Genomic DNA, 23,243 nt, shown 5'->3' on the forward strand with positions numbered 1-23,243 from the left:
CACCTTTCCAAATATTGTTCTGCAAACAGCTATCATGGTGTTAGAATACACCATCCTCCCAAAGTCCAGTATGAATTCTATTTTCTGCTGCTGTCATTTTGTTTTRTATGATAAATCACTAAGCACTTAATTCAACTTACTGGTCTTAAGAGTACAGCCAGGATGGTACTGTAGGTGAATGCATGAGTGCTGAGCTTGTGCTAAGCTATTTTGGGAATCTCTTCCTGGTGCAGGTACTGAAGGCACTTGCTAATGACAGTTCCTCTCAAGCCTCCTGAGAGCACTGAGGTCCGTAAGCTGCGTTTCTCCATTAAGCGGAGGAGTGTCCTCTGACACTGCAAGTTAGCCAGCCTGCAGGGTTAAGTGTATCTTAAGGAGCTCTTTCCTCATCTCCTGCATTCATTACAAGTAGATTGGTGTTCTGTTTATCCTTCCATAGAGGCTTTAAGCATAAATTATAAAGCACTATAATAAACCAGAAATTCATTCTGGTTTATTCCCATCCATTCTTTTTCTGAAGAAAGGAAGGCAGAACACTCGTTAGCATGACACATCCAGAACAAACAAACAGGAAAACCCAAACCACTTGTCCTCTCACATCATCCTTAGGAAAGGAGCCTCCTTCTACAGACAGGGCAGACGCTCAGAAGGACCAGCTCAGACCACAGTGCAGCAGACTCCGGCTCCTGGCCTTACACTGAGCCTTAGGCCGTGCGTGCCCTCCCTCACACACTCGCACGCCAGTGGTTTTGGGCTGGCTGCACCTCAGTCCATTTGCTGACACTGCTGAGGAGGGGCCTTTGCACAGCTGGAGACAGTCCCCACGAGCCAGGCTCCAGCCGCCTTCTTGCAGCGGGCAGGAAGGCAGCAGGTTCCAAACCTGCTTAAGTCTCACTTAGCAACACATTAACTGAGCTTTTATTGGTCTGCTGAGCAAGCTGTTGTGGGGACTGAAACGTGGCTCTTTGCAGCGCCCCATGCTTCAGAAGAGCCTCCACGGCTTTCGTGTGCCCTCCCCTTACAGCCAGATGAAGGGCTGTAAACCCCATGTCGTCTGCAACGTCGATGTTTCCCAAGCTGACGAGTTCCTCCACGACTTCGGAGTGCCCGTTTTCGGCAGCGAGGTGCAAGGCAGTCCTGCTGGCAGGGCCCCTGGCGAGGACGTCGGCACCGGCCTCCAGCAGCAGCCTGGCCGTGGCCACGTGGCCGCCGCGCGCCGCCACGTGCAGCGCGGTGCATCCCTCGGCGGTGGCCGCCCCGATGTGGGCGCCGTGCTTGAGCAGCAGCCGCGAGGTGCTCGTGTGGCCCGTGCCGGCCGCCACGTGCAGGGCGGTCTGCGCCAGCGCGTCGCCGACGTCCACGTCGCACTCCAGCTCTATGAGGAGGCGGGCGACGCGGTAGTGGCCGCGCTGAGCGGCCARGTGCAGCGAGGTCCTCCCGTCCAGGGTCTGCACGTTCACGTTCGCACCCGGCTGCTTGGCCAGCAGCCGCACGATGGGGAGGTGACCTTGCCAGGCAGCGTAGTGCAGCGGCACCCAGTCATCCTTTCCTTTGATATCCAAATTAACCCCTCTTCGGAGCAGGATCCGCACGATATTCTCTTGGCCGTACTGACAGGCTATGTGGATTGGGGCTCTGCCTTCAAAATCTACCTCGTTTAAGGATGCGTTCTTATCAAGCAGCATTTTGGTGCTGAATTCATCCCCGTTCTGGGCAGCAAAGTGAAGAGCAGTCCACTGATCCTCATCTTTGGCATTAACATTAATTTTCCTCGCCATAATGAGCTCCACGAYGCTCTTCACTTTCTTCTCAATGGCGATGTGAAGAGGGGTGGATCCTTTGCTGTTGGTGAGGTTAGGGTTGGCATTGTACAGCAGGAGCCATTTGACACATTCTTCTTGACCAGCTTCAACAGCCAAGTGCAAAAGGCTGGAGTTCCCATCTAAAACGATATCAACGTCTTGAGGCTGGAGGATCTTCATCAGCTTGCTCGTGTCTCCGGACAGAATGGCCTCCGTTAGCTTCCTCTTCTGTATGTCTGTAGTTCCAATATCTAGAGGGAAAAAGACACTATCACAATTCTGACTCCAGAGAGCACAACTGGTGGCTTTAGATGCCTGTTCTTTGCAGTACTGAACTGAACTGAAAAAGGGGAGGGGATGTTGAGGTGATTTACTGCAAGCATTCATGAGAGCTGCTGCTGATAAAGCAGCTGGAGTCTTTTCAAAATAGATGTTCAAACTTGAGCTCCGTTTAGCTGAGGAAAAGCCACAAGCTCAGCTGACCTGATCTGGTGTTTGCTATAGTCCTGCTCCMAACAAAAAGCTGAGCTAATGACCAACCTTTATATGCCTGATTCTGTAATTACTTTCATGGGAATTCAGGTCAGTCATTTGTTTTCAGAAGTCAGTGAGATTTGTTATTTCTTACTAGACCATGCTTGGAAAACCCCTCMTTCATTTTCTTTGAGTAACCACCTCCGGTAAACAAATTGGTAGTGCTGACAGCACGAGAACACAAGGCTAATGGAGATTTCCAGAAYGAAGAACAACAGAACACACACACTTACCATTCCCACATGTCTCCCTTTCAAAGGAAAGGGAGAGGGAGCCTCTAGATGAAAAAGCTGAATCTACAGATGAGACTCCTGAAAGCCGCTTATTTTCACTGGACGCAAGTTTGGACTCAGAAGAGCTGCGACTGAGATCCTCAGGGCCTTCCATAGTCTGAGAAATCCCTGAATCCAGCTGGGACAACAACTCTGAAAGACTGTAATCCTTAACGGATGCCGCAACAGGCTCCTGTTTTGGCTGGGATAGTGCAGCCATTCCCTTCAAGAGAAGCACAAGCACATTTTAGAAAGCTCAGCAAGAAAAAGAGAGAACGAGGCTGTACAAGAGGCAGCCTAAGCTCATTAATTTGCAGGTAACCTTTAAGCATTGTTCTTATTAAACGAAGCATAGGAGCAAGGTCACTGGAAAATTTCAGATGCTGGAGAGCAGCTTTCAGCAGTTCTCCGGGCAGCCGCTACAGCCACAAGGTGCTTTTGTATAGAGCAATTTTCAAGATCCGTCACACCCAGGTAGTTCCTACCTTCCCTTCCCTTCCCAACTGTCCTGTTCTCCCTTATCAATGTGAGGAGCCACTTGAGCTCCGGCCTGCCCGGCGGCTTTCCTGACCTCGTCTGTCACTTCTGCATTCCCACCCTTCACCAAGCCCTGCTTCCACCAGGCAAGCAGGTGCCGGGAAGCATCAAAGAGAAGGCTGCTTGGGAAGTTACAGGTCACAGAAGGCTCTGTTTCTTCTCCAAACTAGCTGGGGCTTGAAGGCTGAAAGAGAAAATACCTCAGAGGGCTGCTCTGGGGAACTCCTGGTGTCCAGGTCCTGAGACAGCACTTCTTTGGTTTCATCCTCGGGTTTTTCACAGAGGGCCTCCGTTTCTGAGGTGATTTCTTTGAAGAAAGTATGACAAGTTTTTGCTTTTAATAGCAGACTTCTCYGAGGTGCCCTGCTGCCTTTCTCTATCACTAGAGCTTAACAGCGTTTAGTTACTGTGGGTGAAAGTTTTCGCCATGCCATCTAGCACCACATCACTAGGTACAGGTATGTAACTGAAAACAGAGTGCAAACAACTAGCTGAGCGGCTCCTTTTCACGCTCACACCCGTTTCACATGTAGCATCAATTACACATTGGCCACGCTGAAAGGCTGTGAAATGGGAAGCACTCTKCTGCTGGCTGGGTGGCAGACTTGGCTACGTATTTCAGAAAGATGGGATCCCTCAGCCCCCATGCTTCGGGAGGGACGTGGGAGAAAAGAGGCTAAGCTCTCCAGGTAAGGCTAAAATTATGATATTTTGAGATGGTAATTACTGCATTCTCCTGCATTTGCAGAAGGATGCAATTTTCCATCTGTAACACGAGGGCTCAGGGTGARTCAAAACCTTTCACCACGGCTGCCTATTTTTTTTTTTTTTACTTCCAGAGAAAGAAAAGCATGGATTATTTTAAGAAAATTCACTTTTTTGGCATACAACAACATCTCAGGAGCCAGGGCCTTTCATGCTTCGGTATGATTAGTAAACAGCCCACATCCAGGCTTGGCATGTGCCCTGACACACACGCACACAGTGAGAAACAACCCCAAACCCTCTCCCCGGGGTACTGCCTGAACAGCTCAACTGGTTCCGCACAGGTCCTGCCCCCAAAGTGTTTACATAACACCGCCATGGTCAGACACGTCCCCAGCTGATCCCTTCCCCTKCAGAGCAACGAGCAGCCCGTGTCAGGGTGTGCGGCACACGGCCCCGTGTCCCCGGCTGTCCCCAGGGCTCACAGCAGCCAGCGCAGGGGCTGACACAGGCCTGGGCTGCAAGGGGCCGGCGCGCTGGCGAGCAGGAAGCCTTACCTTGAAACGTTGGCCGCGCACCAGGATCGTCCTGCCAACATTTTTGCATCAGTTTGATCAAGTTGTTACACGAGTGAGGCCTCGATTTGGAAACAGCAGGTAGCTCAGGGCGGTGGCCTTTAACTACTTTTACCATAATATGCAAAATGTTGTTTTCCTCTGTAAAGCAAAAGCTCGCAATGAAGAACTCTCAGAAAAAAAAGACAGGATTTCTGTCTTTTCTAAGAAAATAAGAGTGTAATACATTGAAACTCAGTTTTCCTGTGATTTTATATTTAGAATACTTTCTTCCATCAATGAAGGGAGAAATTAAGGCTTACTTTCCCACAATTTATTCAGCAATTCAATAACATTTACTTCCAGTATATCAGTTAAAAAATAAAAAATCACTTTCAGTGATTGTGCTCCTTCTACCCACAGAAGAGGTTGGGCCAAATGAGAGAGGGCAAAAGAACAAAACTACAAAACAAAACACACTTCTCTGCTAAATTCTCYCTAGATTTTCCTATGTGCCATAATAAAATTGGACTATAGATTTTATGTTTGCCAAGTACCTAATCTTTTCGTAAAGGCAAAGAAAGAGCAAATAGTGTTGTACTGTGGCTCTCAACTCTGAAGCCAAGCATTGTGCTAAATGGAGAAAAGCTAATAAGCAGACTATAAACCTGCTCAAACATGTTTGCTATACATAGACTAGTCATAAACATAGGAAAATAGTCAGAAAGAGCAAATAACTGCTTCTATATTGGTACATTTACTGTGGGGCAGAACAAGGCTTTTCTTATGGACAGATTTTATTTTTTTTTAAATAAACAAATCTCTGCCCACAGTGTACAAATAAGGCAGCAGAGCCTCTCTATGGAGCGGCTGTAGCACCAGGTGCCCCTGCCCTGCTCCAAACGCCTGGGCAGGGTCTGAGCAGGCCCCACGCTCATGGGGAGCTGTGCAGCAAACTCCAGCAAGAGGAGACAGAGGGGCAGACTGGGGCTTGCTGCGACCGCACAGCTTCTGGCTTTGCCCCTGTTGGGCAGGGAGGACTTAAGTTGACTTGAAATTTGATCACGTTCAAGTGTCCACCATACAAGACACTGGAAACGTGGAAGAAGTGCATGAGATCTCAGCTTATAATCTCCAGCTGGCGAGGAAGGAAGYGTGCTTATCGAAGGGAGAAAGGAAGGAAGTTCTGACACAACACACCTAAGTCGGGCTTACCTGCAAAAGGCTTTTTCTGCGTAAGAACTCCCCAAATGACAATGGAAAAGCTACAAAAAAAAAAAAATCAAAAAATTATCATGGAAAAGTAGGTTATTTTCATTAGTTGTCTGTCCTTGGCTTTCATTTCTTAATCCAGTTCAGCTGACAAGCGCACAGCAAGATGTACCCATGAACTGACTTGAAAGTCTCTTTTTTTCAGGGAGGAACCAGAAGCTGTGAACATAAGGACTAACTGCAGATCGATGGCTTCTTGCTTACATTTACTGACTGCTTTAAACTAGGACTAACAAAATCAGAGTGTGGCAGAGAACTATTGCAGATGCTGTAATTTTGCATCTTAAATGATCTTCCCATGTCAGTTCCTAATAAATAAATGCAGGCTGAAATTACTTAAAATGCCCAAGACCCCAGGATTAGCTACAGCTTGTAAAAAGGATTCTACCCTGCAAAACCTTGCACTAAGCAAAACAAACACAAGCTTTTGCAAGATGAGRTTCCAGCAGGATTTGGGATCTAGTGCTCAATTAAGTTTTATAATAACTTTTAAGAAGTATTATTTAAAGTGCTTTTAGGTTTTTCTACAGTGAACTGACCTGTACACATCATGTTTGGTGTCAAAGCACCTGTTTTTTTCTTTAATGCGCTCTGGAGGAAGGTATGCGATCGTGCCACACAGGCCATCCATGCTAAGGTCATGGGAATGGGACAAGCCGTTGCACTTTGCAAGTCCGAAGTCAGAAATCTGCAGAACAAAGGGGACAGAGAAGTGCACGTTACCATTAGACTTCATGGGAGTCACACAGAAACTTTTGTGGGGTAATGAGTGACAGATGAAACAGGAAAATCCAATGGAATATTGTGAACTGCCATTCAGAAGCATGGAGATAGGAAAAACTATGGTAGGCTTTTCCTCACAGCTCTTCTCCACAGCGAAGTTAAAAGCACACACACAAGCAGTTTTTGCAAGCAGCAGCTTGTCAGCCCATTAGAGGGCAAACAAAAAACAGTTGGACAATTTACTGTAATTTAAGACTAGTCAAATTTAGCTAGTGCAAACTGTAAGTTCATGCAATTATTGCCCAACCCCCCCTTCTTTCCCTATGAAGCATCACCCTGTGTGTAATGCAGAGCTCTGAGCAGCCGCTTGCAGGCTGCGAGGAGGACGAGGGAACTGCTCTTTTAGGCATCACTCTGTTACAAGGACAGAGCCCAACTCCAGGGGCACGAAGCCGGAGAAGGGAAAGGGAAAAAAGTCAGGGAATTCTTTTTGGCAGCGCGCAAACAGAGCGAGCCGGTGCAGTGACGCGGGGAGCGCAGCCGAAACGAACACAACAAGTGACAGCAGGTTTCTGAAAAGGAAAACACACCTCCACTTTAATTTGAAGTGTCAAACAAATATGCATTCATTTGCTCCGAGTGGCATGCCACTCATCAAGCAAGCAGATAGGCAAGGAATTTCCTTTGTGTTACTTATTTCCCACTGGTCAAAAATGTCTATTATGCCACGGTGGAATTTTCAACACAAGTCARGCTCTCTCGGGCCACTCATTCCACCCATTTTTGCCTACGCGCTAGATAAACAGACAAGACTCCCCCCGGCCCTCCAAACGGATTTAAACATCCCTTATATCTAATAATGGTAGAGGTTTTTCAATGACTTACTCCCCTAGCGCCCTTTTGATCTCCGCAGCTTCTCCCTGGAGAGCGCTCTCCCTCAAAACAACACGGCCTGATTAGGAAACAAAGTCGCCGCKTTTCAGATCGGCCCCGACTTGAGGCCTCCAGAGGCTTCTCCCCACAAACAGCACAGAACCAGTCGCCGCCACAGCGCGGGGCGGGCAGCTCGGCGCCCCACGGGCGGCCTCCAGCGCCACGGATCTCCCCTCGCCCGAGGGGACGAGGCCCACGCGGCGCCGGCAGCGGGGCCCCCCRGAGCAGTGGGGCCCGCACGAGTCCCGCGTCCCAGCCCACGGCTACGTCCGTCCCGACGGCCGCTGTGTCCCASATCTGTCGGGCGAGGCGGGAAGGAGCTGAGGGGGCCCAGGGGCCCTCCTTCCCCCCAGCGCCATGGCAGGGTGGCTTCTCCGGCCTCTAGGGTTACACATCAGCAGCGGGGTTGCCAATGGCTTCAGGGAGGCGAATMCCGGAGCCCAGGGATGTTCTGAGCAGGCGGGAGCCCCACGTCTCGAGGGCCCAACTCCTGGCGCGGGCCGCGCTGCGGGATCGGGAGGCTCCGGGGGCTGCCGCCCGCCAGGGCGCCAGCCCTTCGTGTCAGCCCAAGGAGCGACCCAAGCGGTGCAAGTCGGAGCGCATCCCGCCTGGCAGCGCTCCGCTGCCCTTTGATTAGCACAAAGTACGGGAATTAGGCACATCTGAAGAAACCCACACGGCATGCGGGCGTAATTAAAGCGATACACCTTCCTCCCTRGCTGAACAACCCCAGCTTTTCTGCTGTGCAAGTTCAGTAAGAATCGCTGAAACACGGAGGGCACAGGCAGCGACACTCCTGCGCTCAGAAAACAGCCACGGGCACCAGCGAATCTCATGTGGGGCACACGAGGCTCGACACGCTCCATGGGAGAGATCTCAGGGCCAACCTCAGAGCTAAGGAAGGAGCCAAGACACGGGGCACCCTCTCCCACAGGGCAGACAAGATCCAGCGCTGTGAGCCTGGCCTGGGCGAAGAGTCAGGTTTTATGGAGATTAAAAGGAAATTTGTCTGCAGGGACGTGCTTCTGTTGTAGCAAATCCTGCAGAAAGCTCTGGGAAGTCAAGCCGTGCATCGCTCGGGCTGCAGCGAAAGAGCAGGGTTCCCAAGACAGCGTTTGTGGGTTTCTCTAGTCCCTCTAGGGTAAATTTTCCACGCTACGCGGGGCATTAGTCATGCCGTTCCTTTTAACATCAGTGGGAATTGTGCAGTGGGTGGAAACGCCGCCATTTCACTGATGTGTTTTGCCTTTAAGCTGCTGGTCGTGTACCCAGTCCTGCTGGGTAYGCGGGGCCGGCCGGGCGCCCAGCTCGGAGCGCCCGTACGCGGCAGCGCCGCCTCGTCCTCCCCGACACCCCGAGAGCTTCCAGGCTCACATCAGGGCACCACTCCCGCTAAAAGCCCCCCATTTTTTTTTGTTTTGTTTTGCAAAGCTGCAAAGTTTTTCTTGTCAAGTTATTTTTTGGAGCTTCTGTAAGAGACCACAGTTCTTTTCCTCCTCTGTAGTAGATATGCTCAAGTAACGACCGTGAACAGTAAATCCAGCTATTTCCCAACAGGAAGAGATCTAGCTCCTGGAAACAAAAAATACTGCTTGGACAATACTTTCACTGGTGGCTCCTGGCAGGCTATTCCAAAGTGTGTATTTAGCTCCTAATCCTGCATGTTATTTTTCTGCAGATAAGGCTCAAAAGTCCACTGCACTGGACTTGGGATCGGGTTCACCGAAAGGTTTGCTTCATACAACAGGTAATAAAGCGGTCAGATTAATTTTTAATCTCTGCAGGAAGGCATATCCAATGTCTGTGTCAGTCCAAAGTCTCTGCACGCTCAGATACTGAGAACGCCACCACGTTTATCGGTGTCCTTTCTTCTGGAAAGGCCAGACAGTTGTAGAAGGCTTCCACAGGCTACTGATGGGAGGTACTAGAAATTAGGTGGGCAAATAATATCCTTGATTTCAAGTGAAGATGCAGCTAGCCCTTGCACTTACCTTCACTTCAGTTAGTTACAGAAACAAATGTTTCCTGAAGCAACCTGTGCTTTCATCCTTTTCTAACTTATTCCGACACTTCAACTCCTCAAAAACCTGTTCCAGGACCTACAGTGATCTGCACTACCATTACAGGGACACTCTTGTTCTCTCCTCTGCACCACTGCTCCAGAATGCATCAAGGTGAAAACCAGCTTTGTTGGCTGGGATGAAGGAGCCGTGTAACAACAGCCCCACATGGAGAGGGTGAACAGCAGGGCTGGCCATGGGGAGAGGGACACGCAGAACAAGGCCCAGTTCTCATTGCTAATGACAGGGGAGCAGTTGCAGCCGATGAAAACGTGGCTGTTATCTACATCAGCTACTCTAATCAAAGAAACCTACCTTACCAGCCTGCCCTCTGGTATTACTGTGACCTACAGCATATTAGAAAGTTTTCTGAGAAACATGGGTTTTCAGGCAAACTGTTCATCATCTTCCTCCACGTTCGGGAATGTTTGCAGCTCTTTGGCAAAACTAAATGAAGGTGCCAACCACAGAGGCAACCTCTCCACGCTTTAGTATGATCCGCAGCACGGCACGACGCAGCATTGAACTTCACACTGATTTAAGCTGGAAGGGCAAGGTAAAAAAAGCAACCACAATGAGCTGAAAGCAGCGCAGGGCTGAGACCTGCTCATCCTGAATCAAGATCTAGAGAGCAAAATCTGGGTGATGAAAAATGCACACTTGCAAATCCTACCAATTACGAGACAAGACGGGGAGCCACAAATACCAGGCGGGATAACAGCAGAATCAAGAACCCATAAAAACGCTTTTCCCTAAAGGTATTAAGTTGCAAGTTGACTTCATTTTAAAAGTCTGAACAAAACCACGAGATACTGAAGGCATGAAAGCCGCTGTGCAGTAACACAGAGGGTGTGTGGGCACGGTAGCTGGCAGCAAGCTGGGACAGAGAGAGATTGCAGCGTACGGGGACCCACGGAGGGCCCTGGAGACACATCCCACTGGATGAGGCTGTTAGCAGGCGGAGAGCCCACATGGACAGTGCTGGAAGGCAGCGCTGCTTCCCAGCACCGGCTCCCTGACAGCCACTGCCACAGCACAGGGAGCTCAAGGGAGAGCTSCACGGCTGGCAGGGAGGCTGGCAGGGCTCGCTCCATGCCATCCAGACAGCGAAAGCTGCGTATGGAACAGCCCAGAAGCACTGCGAAGCTGCCTGTATGAAATGCAAGCAAGAAGAGCAGGGAAGACAAACACTATTTTCACCAGAAGGGGCCYGATCCCTCCCAGCAAAGCTGCCTGGGTACGGAAGAATCCAACCAAAGGAACCCACAYGACTTCAGGCTGCTGAGAGGGACCAGAGCAGGGTGGGCAGGAAGCACCCAGCAAAGGCTCCTTCAGCGCAGGGGCCCAACACTTGTTGAGGAGCAGGCATGCACCCCACAGAAGCAACAAGACACTATCATTCATATATATAYACACACACACACACACACTATATTATATAATTATTATAGTTATATAATGTAATATTAACTATAATAGCTATATATAGTTATTATAGYTAATAAACTATATATTATATATATAATATATATGTATAAATATATATAGTTAAGAGTATAGCTTCTATTTAGTAAAAGCAGCCAAGGAATCCCCAATGTGCCTTTGGGAAAAAAAGAAGCCAATGCACAGCTATCTGTCCCTGCTCCAGCTAACCCCACGCTCCTAATTATCCTCCCAAAAGCAAAATCCAGCACAAACTCTTATGTAACACCCAGGAGGGAGCTTTACGATTCAGAGGCACCCACTTGATGATAAGTTTTGAGCACCACCGCTGCGTTAGTCATCATCCTCACTTGGGGCTTTAAAGCAAGTGTTGTGCTTGTAAAAGAAGGGCGTTGTTTCCATTTAACTGTAGCAACAGGGCTCCGAAGCCTTTCTAATGCACTGCCCTGGGAGGCTGCTTCCTGGCTCAAGGGCAAACAGTTTGGAAAAAAAAGTCCTCCCCACCTCCCAACTCCTCTTTCGCAGTCTGCAGCATCTCTTTAGGATTAGGATCCTTGAGGATTCTCTTAGGGACGGGTCACCTACTAAATTAACGCTAGCATTTTAAAGGTAAAAACACTTCAATCGCTGGCTTCATTAGCCTTGCAGCAGGAAAATGCACATTAAGTCAAGCTGCAGGGTCCGAAATGTAATTACAAGTTTCACATGATACAAAAAGAAGGTTTGGGGCCACATTTTTAAAGTGGAGGCTCCTCACAGAATACACATCTCTCTTGGTTTGCATGTAGGTTCGCATGTCTGCCTCGCTGCCTGGAGGGGTTTCCAAGATGCCTGCAGACCTGGAAGAATGCTGGCTGGAAAATCCTTTGGATTAGRCCTTTCTTCTCTGAACTTAATGGAGAAAGCCTGAAGATCGTCATGTGTTTCATATACAGAGCAGTCACTGTATTTGATGTCAACAATGACCTCAGCAGCAAATTATTTTTACATTTTGTACTTTGCCCCCCTTGTCTTACATCACCATCCAGATAGAGGCTGCTGAAAAGGTGGAAAACAACACAGCCTTCATATCTTGGCTTGTGATGAGTCAAAAAATAGGAATTTAAGAAGTTATGCAAGAACGAACTTCAGGTAAATAAATATTTACCAACGGCCTCTAAGCATCAACATATCAGAATACACTTTTAACAGCTCAGACCATGATGATGTTCTGGTAACAGTACCATGAATTGCCAATAGCTACCTCCTATCTCYGGAAGAAAATCCACCAAAAAGGCCTGGTGAAAAAGCTTGAGACTTCATCTCAGGCCTGACTTCTTTAGACCATGCTCCAGCCCTCTCCTAACACCAGCAGGGCCATTTTCCTATACAGAAAATACAGGGCCATATACAGGGCCATTTTCCTTTCAGAACAGTAGAGCAAGATCAAAGGCACTTGGCCAGTTTGAGGGGGACAGAAAAGGAGAGCAAACATATGACGACCCTGATAAAAACATGCAAGATAACCTCTTGTGCTCAGTTAACAGCACCTGGCAGCATGATTAATTCTACAGTTCCAAGGTTAAGAGTTTGGCCACCTAATTGAAAACACCTGTGAAAAGGTAGGATTCCAGCCCCTCTCTCCTGCAGTAGGAAGGATCAGAAAGGAAGCACAAACTCCTTAGCCCAGCTGCCAAAACAGGTTCTCACAAGAAAAGGCCATCAAATTTGCTAGCTTGCTCTGGAAACTGATTGTGAAAAGAATATGATGCTGACAGAGMCATAAAAAATTCCTCAATTCCTCTGTGATAGGCATTAAGCAGACAGGACAGAAATCCTTCTTCATTCATTTCACGCTCTCTCAGCAAATGAACGGGAGATAATAATTTGCTTCTGGCAAAGCTCTGCTTCCCTGGACTCCAGACGCTRCCTAGATTTTGGATTTGCATTAACACAGGGCACAAAGCAGGAAGATAAGAACAAGTTGCTAGTGTGAGCTGCCGAGGTGGCAGAGATGGTTTAGAGGTTCACACCGATTTTCCCTCTCTGCTGTCACCTGCCCCATGACACTACAGGAAGAAAGTTTAAGACAGAACCTATGAAGCCTCAAAGTCRAAGCCTGCTGCACTACCACACCTCTGAAACTTCACGAGAGTTCTCATCATCTCCCCACTCTACTTTTGTAGATACTTTATGTATCAAAAAAAACACATAAATCACTTGGGAAAGTGTTGGGGTTGGAGGGGTTTGGGCAGGGGGAAGGATTTTCCCAACCTGAAAGCAACGCTCCTGGTTTCTCCCAGGCCTGTGAGCTCAGCAGGAGCCAGGCAGGAAAACACAGCACCGCAAACGTGTGTTTGGCACAGGGTGCCCGGCACTTACCTTGACGTGGTAGTGGGCATCGAGCAGGATGTTTGCAGGCTTGAGGTCCAAGTGGAGCAGTGGGGGGGACATGCAGTGCAGGAAGTTCATYCCCACCGCGGTCTCGTGGATGATTCGGAAGCGCAATTCCCAAGGCAGCGGTTCRGAAGCCAGGAGCTTTTCCAGAGATCCTGTTTCCATGTACTCCATGACCAGGCCAACCGGCTCTTTACAGATGCCATAAACAGGAAGGATATAGCGAAACTTTGCCATTTCCATCTTCCTGGCTTCCTCCAATAGCTCCATACGCTCCCTGCGTAAAAGAGAACATAGGATGAAGGATGGAGTAGCTGTTTCCTCCTTCCCAAACATGCAAACACTTAATTTTCTACGAATCTGGAAAACAAATGTCATGGGCATTGCTTGGCTGAGCCATGCTCCATCTCGAGCCTGTAGCCCAGGAACACTTGGGCATTTCCCCCCTCTGCTTTGTGCTTGTGATGAGAGGCAGCTCSTGGCTGCTGACCCACAGGTAAGCTGCACACCTCCGCAGTGCCAGCAGCCCTAGCACAAGGCCCGTCTCCTCGCTTTGATGTTCCTGCTGTTGTGTTAAGAGCAAGCGCGCAGGTAGTGGCAGGATTTCCCTCTGCCATAACTCCTTGGGCTGAAGCCACTAGCTTTTCGTGAGTCACAGGACTGCATTAATCAGAAGCGAACACGGCCACTATCGCTTCAGCTGCCCTGCTGACACGGGCTACCCATGCAGAGACCCAGGAGCTGGGACAGGAATCCCACCGACTTTTTATTTGGGAGAGAAAGTTGTCCGCTGTGGAATTAGATGGATGTGGCAAACGCCTCCTTTTCCTCAAAACCCAGATCCGATCACTTCAGTGTGACGTTCACGGAGCTCTACAGCGCGAAGGCCGGCGACGGGCAGCCCGCAATTTGGGCTTATGTAACGCAGCAGCGGCGGCCCGGGGAGCGAGCGCTCGCGGGCCGTTTCCAGGTCACTCCGCGTGTGACCCCGCGAAGGGCCACGCGTTAGTCAGGCCGAGGCGCAGCCTCCCGGGTCAAGACCCGTAATTGCGACGGCCTCCTTCYGCCCTTGGCGCGCTGCCTTCCCGCTGCGGCTGCCCGGGAGCGTGTGTGTGGCTGGAGGCAAGTCCAGAACACGAACCTGCCAGCYCCGGCTCTGCCTGTGCGCCCTCCAAGCGGAGCCAGGAAGAAGGGCCCAGACAGGCTGTTAACGGGGACAGGCGGCACACGGGCCTGCTTTGGGTCACGGGTGCTGACAGTCCTCTCCAGCCACCCGCCACCAACAGGACCAAGTGGGGTCAGGTATGTAACATTCCCTACGCAGAGGCTCTCCTAACACATGACAGCTTTTGTAACACCCCTAAGGAGTGGAAAACTACAGAGGGCAAAGCCCAAAGCAACAGGACAGCGTTTGAGCACAGACCTAAAGTAGAGCAGAACTTTTCTACTTTTTCTTCCAAAGCAGGGCTCTGGAACCCCTTGCCATGCTGGGACACCCCTGAGGTTTGCATAGGAAGCTCAGCAAGYACCTGCACACCAGGCACAACAGCCCACAAGGAAGGCGCTCCCACCCGGTGCTRCTACGGAAGGTTTCCAAGCCCTGGTGGGCTCCGGCCCCTCTTGCTTTAGGTACTCCCACCAGCCAGGCCCCAAAAGCTCTGGGAAACACTTGGGGCCAGATCCCAACCCAACTGCAGCGTGCAACAAATACCATCAAGGAGCAGGATGAGCCACCAGGTTCCCACCAGGAGCTTCCTTGCTTGCCGCAGAGCTGGGCAAAGGCTCCTGCTCGGCCTCTGGGGGGAACGGCCCCATGGAGGCTGAGGAAAGCGAGGCCKGCTGCGTTTTGTGGGGAGGAAAGCCTGTCCTGCTCTGGGAGCCGGCAGCGAGCGCAGCCGCCAGCACTGGTGCCGGCAGTCAATGCTCCCTGGCRAGAAGGAGCTCGACTGGGCTATTCCAGAGGCAAGATAAGGCTGAGAGGTTATTTAAAGGAGTAATACAAAATCAGTCAGGGCGGAGGAAAGAGATAAGAGATAAGAGAGATCTCTCTTTTCTGTTACCTGTGCTGGCTCCCGCTGCTCCCTACAGCAGCTTTCCTGGGAAACAACTGCCTTTGCAGCCAAGGCCCCGGCGCGCTCCCTGGCATGCGGGAAGGGAGCGCCGCGGAATAACGCGCCCGCTCCCTGCCCCGGAGCCACATGCGGAGCCAACAGAGCTCCCCGGCCTCGGCAGCGCCRAGTCACTGGTGGAAAACAGCCGGCTGGGCCCTGGCAGGCCCTGCAACAGCTCAGGCACAACCGGAGCCACGAGGCTGCCAGCGACGACGGGGCTTGGGGCTAGCAAAAGCCCTCAAACACGTCGCCAAACGCAGAGGGAATGCCTGCTCCAAATGGGGTGTTTTCGGGAGGGAGAATTCCCAAATGTAAGGGAAAGGTGAGGGGAGAATCCCCAAATGTAACAAAGCAAAACGGTCCTTGTTTTGGACTAGGCTCTTCTACTACTCAATTTATCCACTGAACTAGCAGACAAGAGCCGTTTTCCTAATTTGGTTGACCAATAAAATAAAATAAATCACACACAACAGTTACCACCTTCAGCACCTCTCCATATCCAAAATCTAAACAGCTAGTGATCTGATGGAGCCACTACGGCACAGGGTAAGTAACTCTGTCAATTTTCAATCATCTTAGTCGTGTCCTGAAGTGCGTTTACATCAATTCTATTCACACAASCAGCACTTTAGCCCCAAATCTTCTCCATCAGGCAAAGACGAAGCGTCTTTCAGGTCTTTTACCTTTCCTTCTCCTAGTGCAAGGCGGGCCTGGCACTGCAGGCAGCCCTAGGTGCTCTCAGTGCGCCCGTCACCTCAATACTCAAGTGCCAAAGCTGCAGCAAAGGGTGCTGCGGGTATCACCCAGGCTGGGTTTCAACAGATCAAAGTGCGTTTTTCTTACACCACTCACARAGCCCAGAAATCATTCCACACTATCACCGAGGGGAGCTTCTTCAAAGGAAGAAAAAGATCCTTACAAAGTTAAATTTGAAGGCTTTTCAGTCAAGAAGCCTAAGATCAGCCTCTCTTCATTTGCAGCTATAATGCCGCGTTTTGTTTAATATCAGCTTGATTAAAAGAGAACTATCTTCTCTGAGCAAGTTGGCTTCATTTCCCTTTCCACGCTTTATCCTAACACTATTACACTGTATTTAAAGCCAAAGAGGCTGCCTGCAGGAGCTCCTGTAGGCCTGGGGGTGCAAACCCTCCCCCTGCCCAACAGCAGCAATAGAGACCCAGCACTGGGCTCAGGGACAGACAGACTCGTCACAGAGGGTGGACAMTAAAGCCAGCCAGCCTTTTTCAAAGCAATTAGGCGGATTACATAAATTAATATGCGGGACCTTTGACATCCCTGGCACTTCTGTCTGCTTCTACTGGAAGCCGGACTCCAATCCAGCTGATGTCGCTTCACTCCCTGGCTTCTCTGGAGAAATGAGGGACCTTCTCGTGCCCGTCACCCTGCCCCAAAGCCAGGGCTCGCCTCTCCTGCACTGTTTCCAGTGCCCCAAAGAGCTTGCTGCAGAAACCCACGGAACTCCTGAGGGAGTCCGTGCAGCTTTGCATTCTCCTCCCCAAAACACATACATGGCCTCCACAGATTTTGGGGCAGAAGAGTTGAAATCATTCTAGGGAAACCCTGAAAAGTCTGGTGGGGGCTAACGGAGTGAGTTCCTTGTTCCCGGTTCAGAGGCAGATCAGCCAGGAGGGACCCAGCTCTGTCCAGCTCCTCCCATGCTGTGGGGGACCACCCATGATGGAGGCACCCCTAAAGGCAGGACAATACCCTGGCATAAAGACAGGACACCCTGGCGTTTTGTCACCAGCCCTTTTCACATGCATTGAGAGCAGACAGTGAAGCACATACCACTATCTCTACGGAGCAGTTCACAAAAGAAAAACAAATAAACCAACAAACAACACCCCCCACACACCTCTGTTTTGTCAGGACATAGTGTTAGGCCAGATTACAGGGAATAATAAATAAATAAACAAAYAAATACAAAGACCTCATGTTTCAGGTTCACAGACCCTGCCGGGCCATCAGCCCCCCGCAGAGCTGTAGTCACAGCCCTGCTGTGCCGGGTTATCACAGGACACTTAGGGCACTKRRRRSCCYKSYYYTKRARGGGSSCAAGGTGAGTATCAAGCTCTGCCCACACATCCAGGGCCCGACAGAGCAGACGTTCACCCACCTTGGTCCCTCACCTACATAAATGCAGCCTCTGCCTAGAGCAGGGTGTTTCTATGAGTGATTAACCATGGTCCCAYATGGGATGCACGTGCCGGGTTTGGGTCATCCCCCCAACCCGCATGGCACCCCCTGTCCCCATCCCACTGCAGCCACCCCAACCCAACCACCAGCGCCTCTCGTCAAGAGCCCTCGCTGGGAATGAGCATTACTCATGCTCATTAAGGCCTGTACTTGTTCCTGTGCATATATGTATGTGTTACATTCAGCCACAGGAAACCCACAACAGCTTGCTCTCTCAGGGCTTGACACTCTCCTTTTTTTCCCAGATCAGACTTCCATTCTGGCCAGCAGGGCTAAAGCAAAAGGGTGGTTTTATCCACCGCAAGTCTTGGAGGCTTCTGGCTTGTGCACCTTCTTCCTCAGGCTTCTGTTGAACGCCTACCTCCTGCACACTGAACATCTCCTGCCTTCGCTGGGGACGGAAAGTGGGAGCAAACAGGGCRTTGGAAATGGAATTTGGCTCAGCAGTCTAAGAGGACTTGGATTTAAGTGTAGAAACACTTCTGGCTGTACATTCAGGGCTTTTTTTTTTCCTCCTTGAGGACTCTACCAGGGAAGCTATTCCAAGTACCTGTCTGCAAAAACACAGCAAGAGAGACTACAAAGCAGTGCCACCTCCAAACCATTACAAGCAGGGGTTTCATGTAGCACCAAACAAATAAAAGCAATTCTGTGTTACGCTGCCAGCGTTTCCCGTGACAGCCCCTCCAACCCTGCTGCTTTAGGGGTTTCCAACAAGTGGCTAGTCCGGGTCATCTCCTGGATTAATGATATATACATATACATATATACATATATATATATTATATACAGTTATACAGCCAGACAACCTAGATATGCAGCTAGACAGCTCAGAGAGCCTGGGATCAGGATCCCCAAGGCCCAACTTGTAACGTAAGCAACGGTGTTTCAGTAACACCCCGTGGCCTCTAAAACCCCAAAGCTGTCGTAAAACCAGAAAAACGTTTCAGTGATTAGATTGTCAAAGCTGTAGGAGCCCCGTGCCCCCAGAGCTCCCCAGCTCTGCAGGCAGCTTTGCTTCCTGAACCCTTCGTGTTCGTAGGACACTTGCACACACCTTGCAACCATTGAAAGACAAGTGGCACTCAGTTCAGCAGCAATGAGCAGTAATGAACAGGCTGGACAGTAATACAGAGATTTCACAGCAGATCTCTAACCTAACTGTCCACGTTACAACACTTGGCAGCACCACAGAACCACRGAACAGCTGAGGTTGGAAGTGACCTACAGAGGCCTCGTCCAAAGCCGCCCTCGCCCAGGCAGGGTCACCCAAAGCAGGTCGCCCAGGGCCCTGCCCAGGCAGCTTGTGAGTAGCTCCAAGGTCGGAGCCTCCACAAGCRCTCTGGGCAGCCTGTTCCCGTGCTCAGGCATCCTCAGAGCGAGGAGGCTTTGCCTTAGGTGCAGATGGCRCTTCCTGCGTTTCAGTTTGTGCCCGTTGTCTCTCATCCTGCCTCTGGACACCCTTGAAAAGGGTCTCACCCCATCCTCCCTACAACCTCTCATTCGATACTTATGCACACCGATCGGTCCCCCCGCAGCCTGCTCTTCTCCAGGCTGCTCAGGCCCAGCTCTCCCAACCTCTCCTCTCACGAGAGGAGCAGCCCCTTCATCATCTCAGAGGCCCTGTTCTGCGCTCCCACCAACACTCCATGGCTCTCTGCTACCGGGGAGCCCAGAACTGGACACGTCACCCCAGATGAGGCCTCACCAGGGCTGAGCAGAGGGCAAGGATCAACTCCTTTGACCTGCGGACAACGTTCTCAATACAGCCCAGAGAAAAGGGGGTTGTTCTTTGCTAAAAAAGCACATTGATGGCCCATGTCAGCTGGACCACCAGGACTCCCAGGCCCTTCTCTGCAAGCCTGTTGACTCCCAGCCTGGCCTGGTACAAGGAGTTACACCTCCCAAGGCTCAGGACGCTGAACTTTCTATTACTGAGCATCCYGAGGTTCTTCTCTACCCAACATTGGCCTCGGGCTGTAAAAATCAGCTTTTGGATAWATTTTCTGCAAACTTCCAACAAAAACAGAAGCAGCATAAGATCAAGTATGTGAATGGGATATATTTCTTATATGTCTTCAATATGAATTTGTACCTTAAATAAGTTTGATTTGCATCAGATTCGAGGCACAATGTCTGCTTTGGGGAATACTCTCTAAGCATATTCTGCAAATGAAAAGTGCAGTAAGTTTTCTGCTTACTTTTAAGAGACATTTCCATTGTAACTGAGAAATTTGTTTGCTACACCAATTTTTGGCCAGGCCTCAATAATCATCACGTCTGAAAAACAGTCTGAAGCTTAAGAAAGTTAGGAGGGCTTGCAAGCTACTCCAGAACAACCTCAAAGCTGTGGCTTTGACACCTTTTCTATCAGGTTCACAGACATCCCAGTCACCCTCTGCATGTTTCAAACTCCCCCTCTCCTCTTCTAAGGGAAGAGCCTTTCAACTCTCCTTGCATCCTYTCAGCCTTGCCTACAGCAAAGCCAGCAAATCAGCTAATGTGTGAGAGGTTCCCCCATCCTAGCAACCCTGGACAAATCCTGGGGGAAAMTTGTCCTCTCCTCCTGCAGGGGCTGCAACATGGGACACCCTTTGTGACCGAACCGCCCCACACCAAAAACGTGCTGCAGAATCAGCTCGYGAGCTGGCAAAGTCCCCGGAGCTGCAGGCGGAGCTGCAAGAGCTCCACGAACGCGACCCGGCCGCGTTCACTCCGCACACACACGCTGACCTGCGGGGTCCCGTCCTTCGGAAGGGACGGACGCTTCTACAGGCGCCTCCGATGACCTTCCTCCCCTAGACCCCCACGCTACAGGCCCACATCACACGCAGGCCGACCGTCCCGTCTCCACCGCGGGCCGGTGGCAGAGGGAGAGGAGCTGCAGGAGGTTCCCACCTTGCAGCACCTTCACGTGCGGCGCGCGCGAGGCTGCCCCGTTGGGAATGGGGCATCCCGGTGGCGGGAACGCCGGCSGGCCCCAAGCTGCGGCCTGCGGACACCTCGGCCAGCAGGTCTCCTTTCAGCACCGGGTCCTGAAAGACAGCACAGCCCGGGGCTGCGGAGCGCGGCCAACGCTGCCATCGCCGCCGCCGGCCTCGCTCGCCGCGAGGCCACCGCAAGGGCAGCGCCCAGGGCGGCGGCACCCCACGCGGGGCGCGCGCTGCAGGGGGGCGCTGCGGCCCCGAGCAACCCCCTTCCACCTGGCCCCATCCCGCCTTTTCGCTCCTTTTGCGCTCCCTCTGTCAGTGGAGCGGGTGCTGCACTTTGGCACAAGCAGGGAGGGCAAAACCCTCCCCAAATGCTCCAAGGGGCAGGCAGGGGCTGCGCTACGGCTGCTGCTCCCAACGCTCTCCCAGCGGCCGAGCAGCTCAGCCTGCTCCCAAGGGCGGCTGGCCCCTCTGGACACAGTTCATGGAATCATTATGTCTGGAGAAGACTCTGGATGAAGMCCATCGCGTCCAGCCCGAAGCCCCTCACCACTACACCCGTTAAGCCACGTCCCGGAGCGCCTCATCTGCACATTTCCCGCGCACCATTTAACGAAAGCTGCGCTGGGCTCCCGCGAGCRCCACCAGGACCGTGTCCGCCCGGGGACACCCGACTGCGGCGCTGCCTCCGCTGCGCCCGGGGCGACCCCCTTGCTTTGCTCCTTCATAATAATAATRATAATGATAATAATGATAAATAGCTGCAGCGGCGGGGCAGAGTCGCGCCTGAGCGGCTCTCGGGCGCACTCRGCTGCATCTGCACCGGCCTCCGCAGGCTGAGCCGAGCACAGAAACGCACGGGGGAAAGAAACGCCGGGGCTCCCTGCCCTGGGAGCTTCCCGTCCCKCTCCGAGGCTCCCGTCCCGTCCCTTACTTCTCGTCCACATGGAGGCTGGGCGAGCACTTGATGGCGAGCCACGTCTTCCAGTGCAGGTGGCGCACCTTGTACACCTGCCCGAAGCCGCCCGAGCCGATCTTCTCCCAGCCGCCAAACTCGCCCTCCTCGAAGGCCCGCAGCAGCCCCGCGGCCCAGGGCGAGCCGCCCTCCCGCGCCATGGCCCCGCGCTGCCCGGCCCGGCTCGGCTAGGCTCGGCTCGGCTCGCCTCTGCGCAGCGCTGCGCGCCCGGCCCGGCCCAGGTGAGTCAGGGCGGCCGGGGGCGGAGCGGGGCCTGACGACACTTCCTGGGCCGCCACCCCCCAACAGGGCCCAACTGGGACCGACTGGGACCAAGCGGGACCGGCCGGGGCGCGGGGTCGGGGTCGGGGCCGGGCCCGGGGMCCCCCCGCGCCCGGCCCCGACCCCGACCCCGCGCCCCGGCCGGTCCCGCAGCCTGACGCGCTCTGTTAAACCCGTGCTCGCTCTTACTGCCCCCGGAGCTTGATTCGGCCGAGCTCAGGGCTATATGCCTATGTACCGAGCACTATATACATATATACACTTTAATTTTTATTTTTTGTTTAAGACTGTGTGATGTTGGATCGGCGTGGGGCTGGAGGTTCGGAAGAGCCCCCRGGGTATTTCTTGGTGCCGGGGTGAATGCCGCGGCTTGGACGCGCCTGGCAAGGCTGGGCGAGTGTCCCGGGCCGGCTGTGGGGTGCCCTCCCTTCCCTCTGCTCCCGGAGGAGCTGCGAAGCGCTGGAAAAGCCTCCCAGGGCGGGACGCTTCCCGGAGCGGCTGTGTCGCCCCGAAGGGAGAAGGGTTTGGGGCCGTCATTGCTGGACACAACAGTGTTACATAAGAGAGCAAGAAACATATAGATACAGCACTTAGGGGCAGGGTTTAGCAGGCACGGTGGTGGCAGGCTTATTGTGGGGCTCAGAGTGGCCTCAAGTTGCTCCAGGAGAGGTTCAGGTTGGATAGTAGGAAAAATGCTACAAGGAGAGAGTGGAGAAGCACTGAACAGGCTGCCTGGGAAGCGGTGGAGTCACCGCCCCTGGCAGTGCTCGGGAAACGTGTGGATGAGGCGCTGAGGGGCTTGTGGCTGCACTCTGTGGCCTCCCAGGTCTTTCCCAACCATAAGGATTCTGTGACTCCAAGGGCGGCTCTCCCCTCTGTCGGGGTTGCTCTGCGGTGGCCTCCTCCTCGCAGACTCTTCCCTCCTGCATTTCCGCCATTAGCAGCGTGGGGATCGCGGTGTGGGGCAGCCCCAGCACGCGGGGATCGCGGTGTGGGTCAGCCCYGGCGCGTGGGAGTCACGGTGTGGGGCAGCCCCGAGGCGGCGGCCGTGGCGCCCCGCTCGCAGCACATGTGTGTCGTCCTCGCRCAACGGCGATGCGGCCCAAGGCGGGCGCGGGCTGAGCTGGCGCAATTAGGCCGTTAAATAAAAGGGGAGGAAGCAGCAACAGCTGCATTCCTTCCCTTTTCCTTCAAACGGGGCCAGCTCTGGGAACCTCGTCTGAGCTGCATCCCTCTGGCGAGGGACGGAGAAACCCTCAATCTGCGCGTCCGGCCCGGCTCGTGGAGACGGAGGACAAGTGTGGGGCCCGGAGTCTGCCCGGGCACGCTCAGCAGCCACGTTCCCGGGCTCTGGAAAACCACGCTGCCAAGAGCTGACGTGTCTGTGGCTTTCAGCTGCTTCTGGCATTAGGGGTTCTGCTGATCACAGCTGTAGATTTCAATGCCCGAATCCTTTTGTGGATCTAGTTGCAGCTACTATAGGAGTTGGGTCAAGAGAGAAGAAGCTTTAACCTGTCACTGAGATACAGCAGCTGAA

The 23,243-nt window shown here is 52.3% G+C and overlaps 1 protein-coding gene across 1 annotated transcript; it reads right to left on the minus strand.

The window, feature by feature from the left end:
• Positions 1-490: 490 nt before the first annotated feature.
• On the minus strand, positions 491-21,585 carry RIPK4 (receptor interacting serine/threonine kinase 4). Its single transcript, XM_026053056.1, has 8 exons — positions 21,404-21,585; positions 13,197-13,488; positions 6,216-6,364; positions 5,620-5,669; positions 4,408-4,566; positions 3,346-3,452; positions 2,570-2,831; positions 491-2,053 (listed from the first exon to the last, which is right to left on the minus strand). Exons 1-8 carry the CDS (start codon positions 21,583-21,585, stop codon positions 885-887), a joined length of 2,370 nt encoding a protein of 789 aa, XP_025908841.1. The 3' UTR covers positions 491-884.
• Positions 21,586-23,243: the final 1,658 nt, after the last annotated feature.

Source organism: Nothoprocta perdicaria, unplaced genomic scaffold, assembly GCF_003342845.1.
Source record: "Nothoprocta perdicaria isolate Ctin4 unplaced genomic scaffold, notPer1 scaffold_96, whole genome shotgun sequence".
NCBI classification, from domain to species: Eukaryota; Metazoa; Chordata; class Aves; order Tinamiformes; family Tinamidae; genus Nothoprocta; species Nothoprocta perdicaria.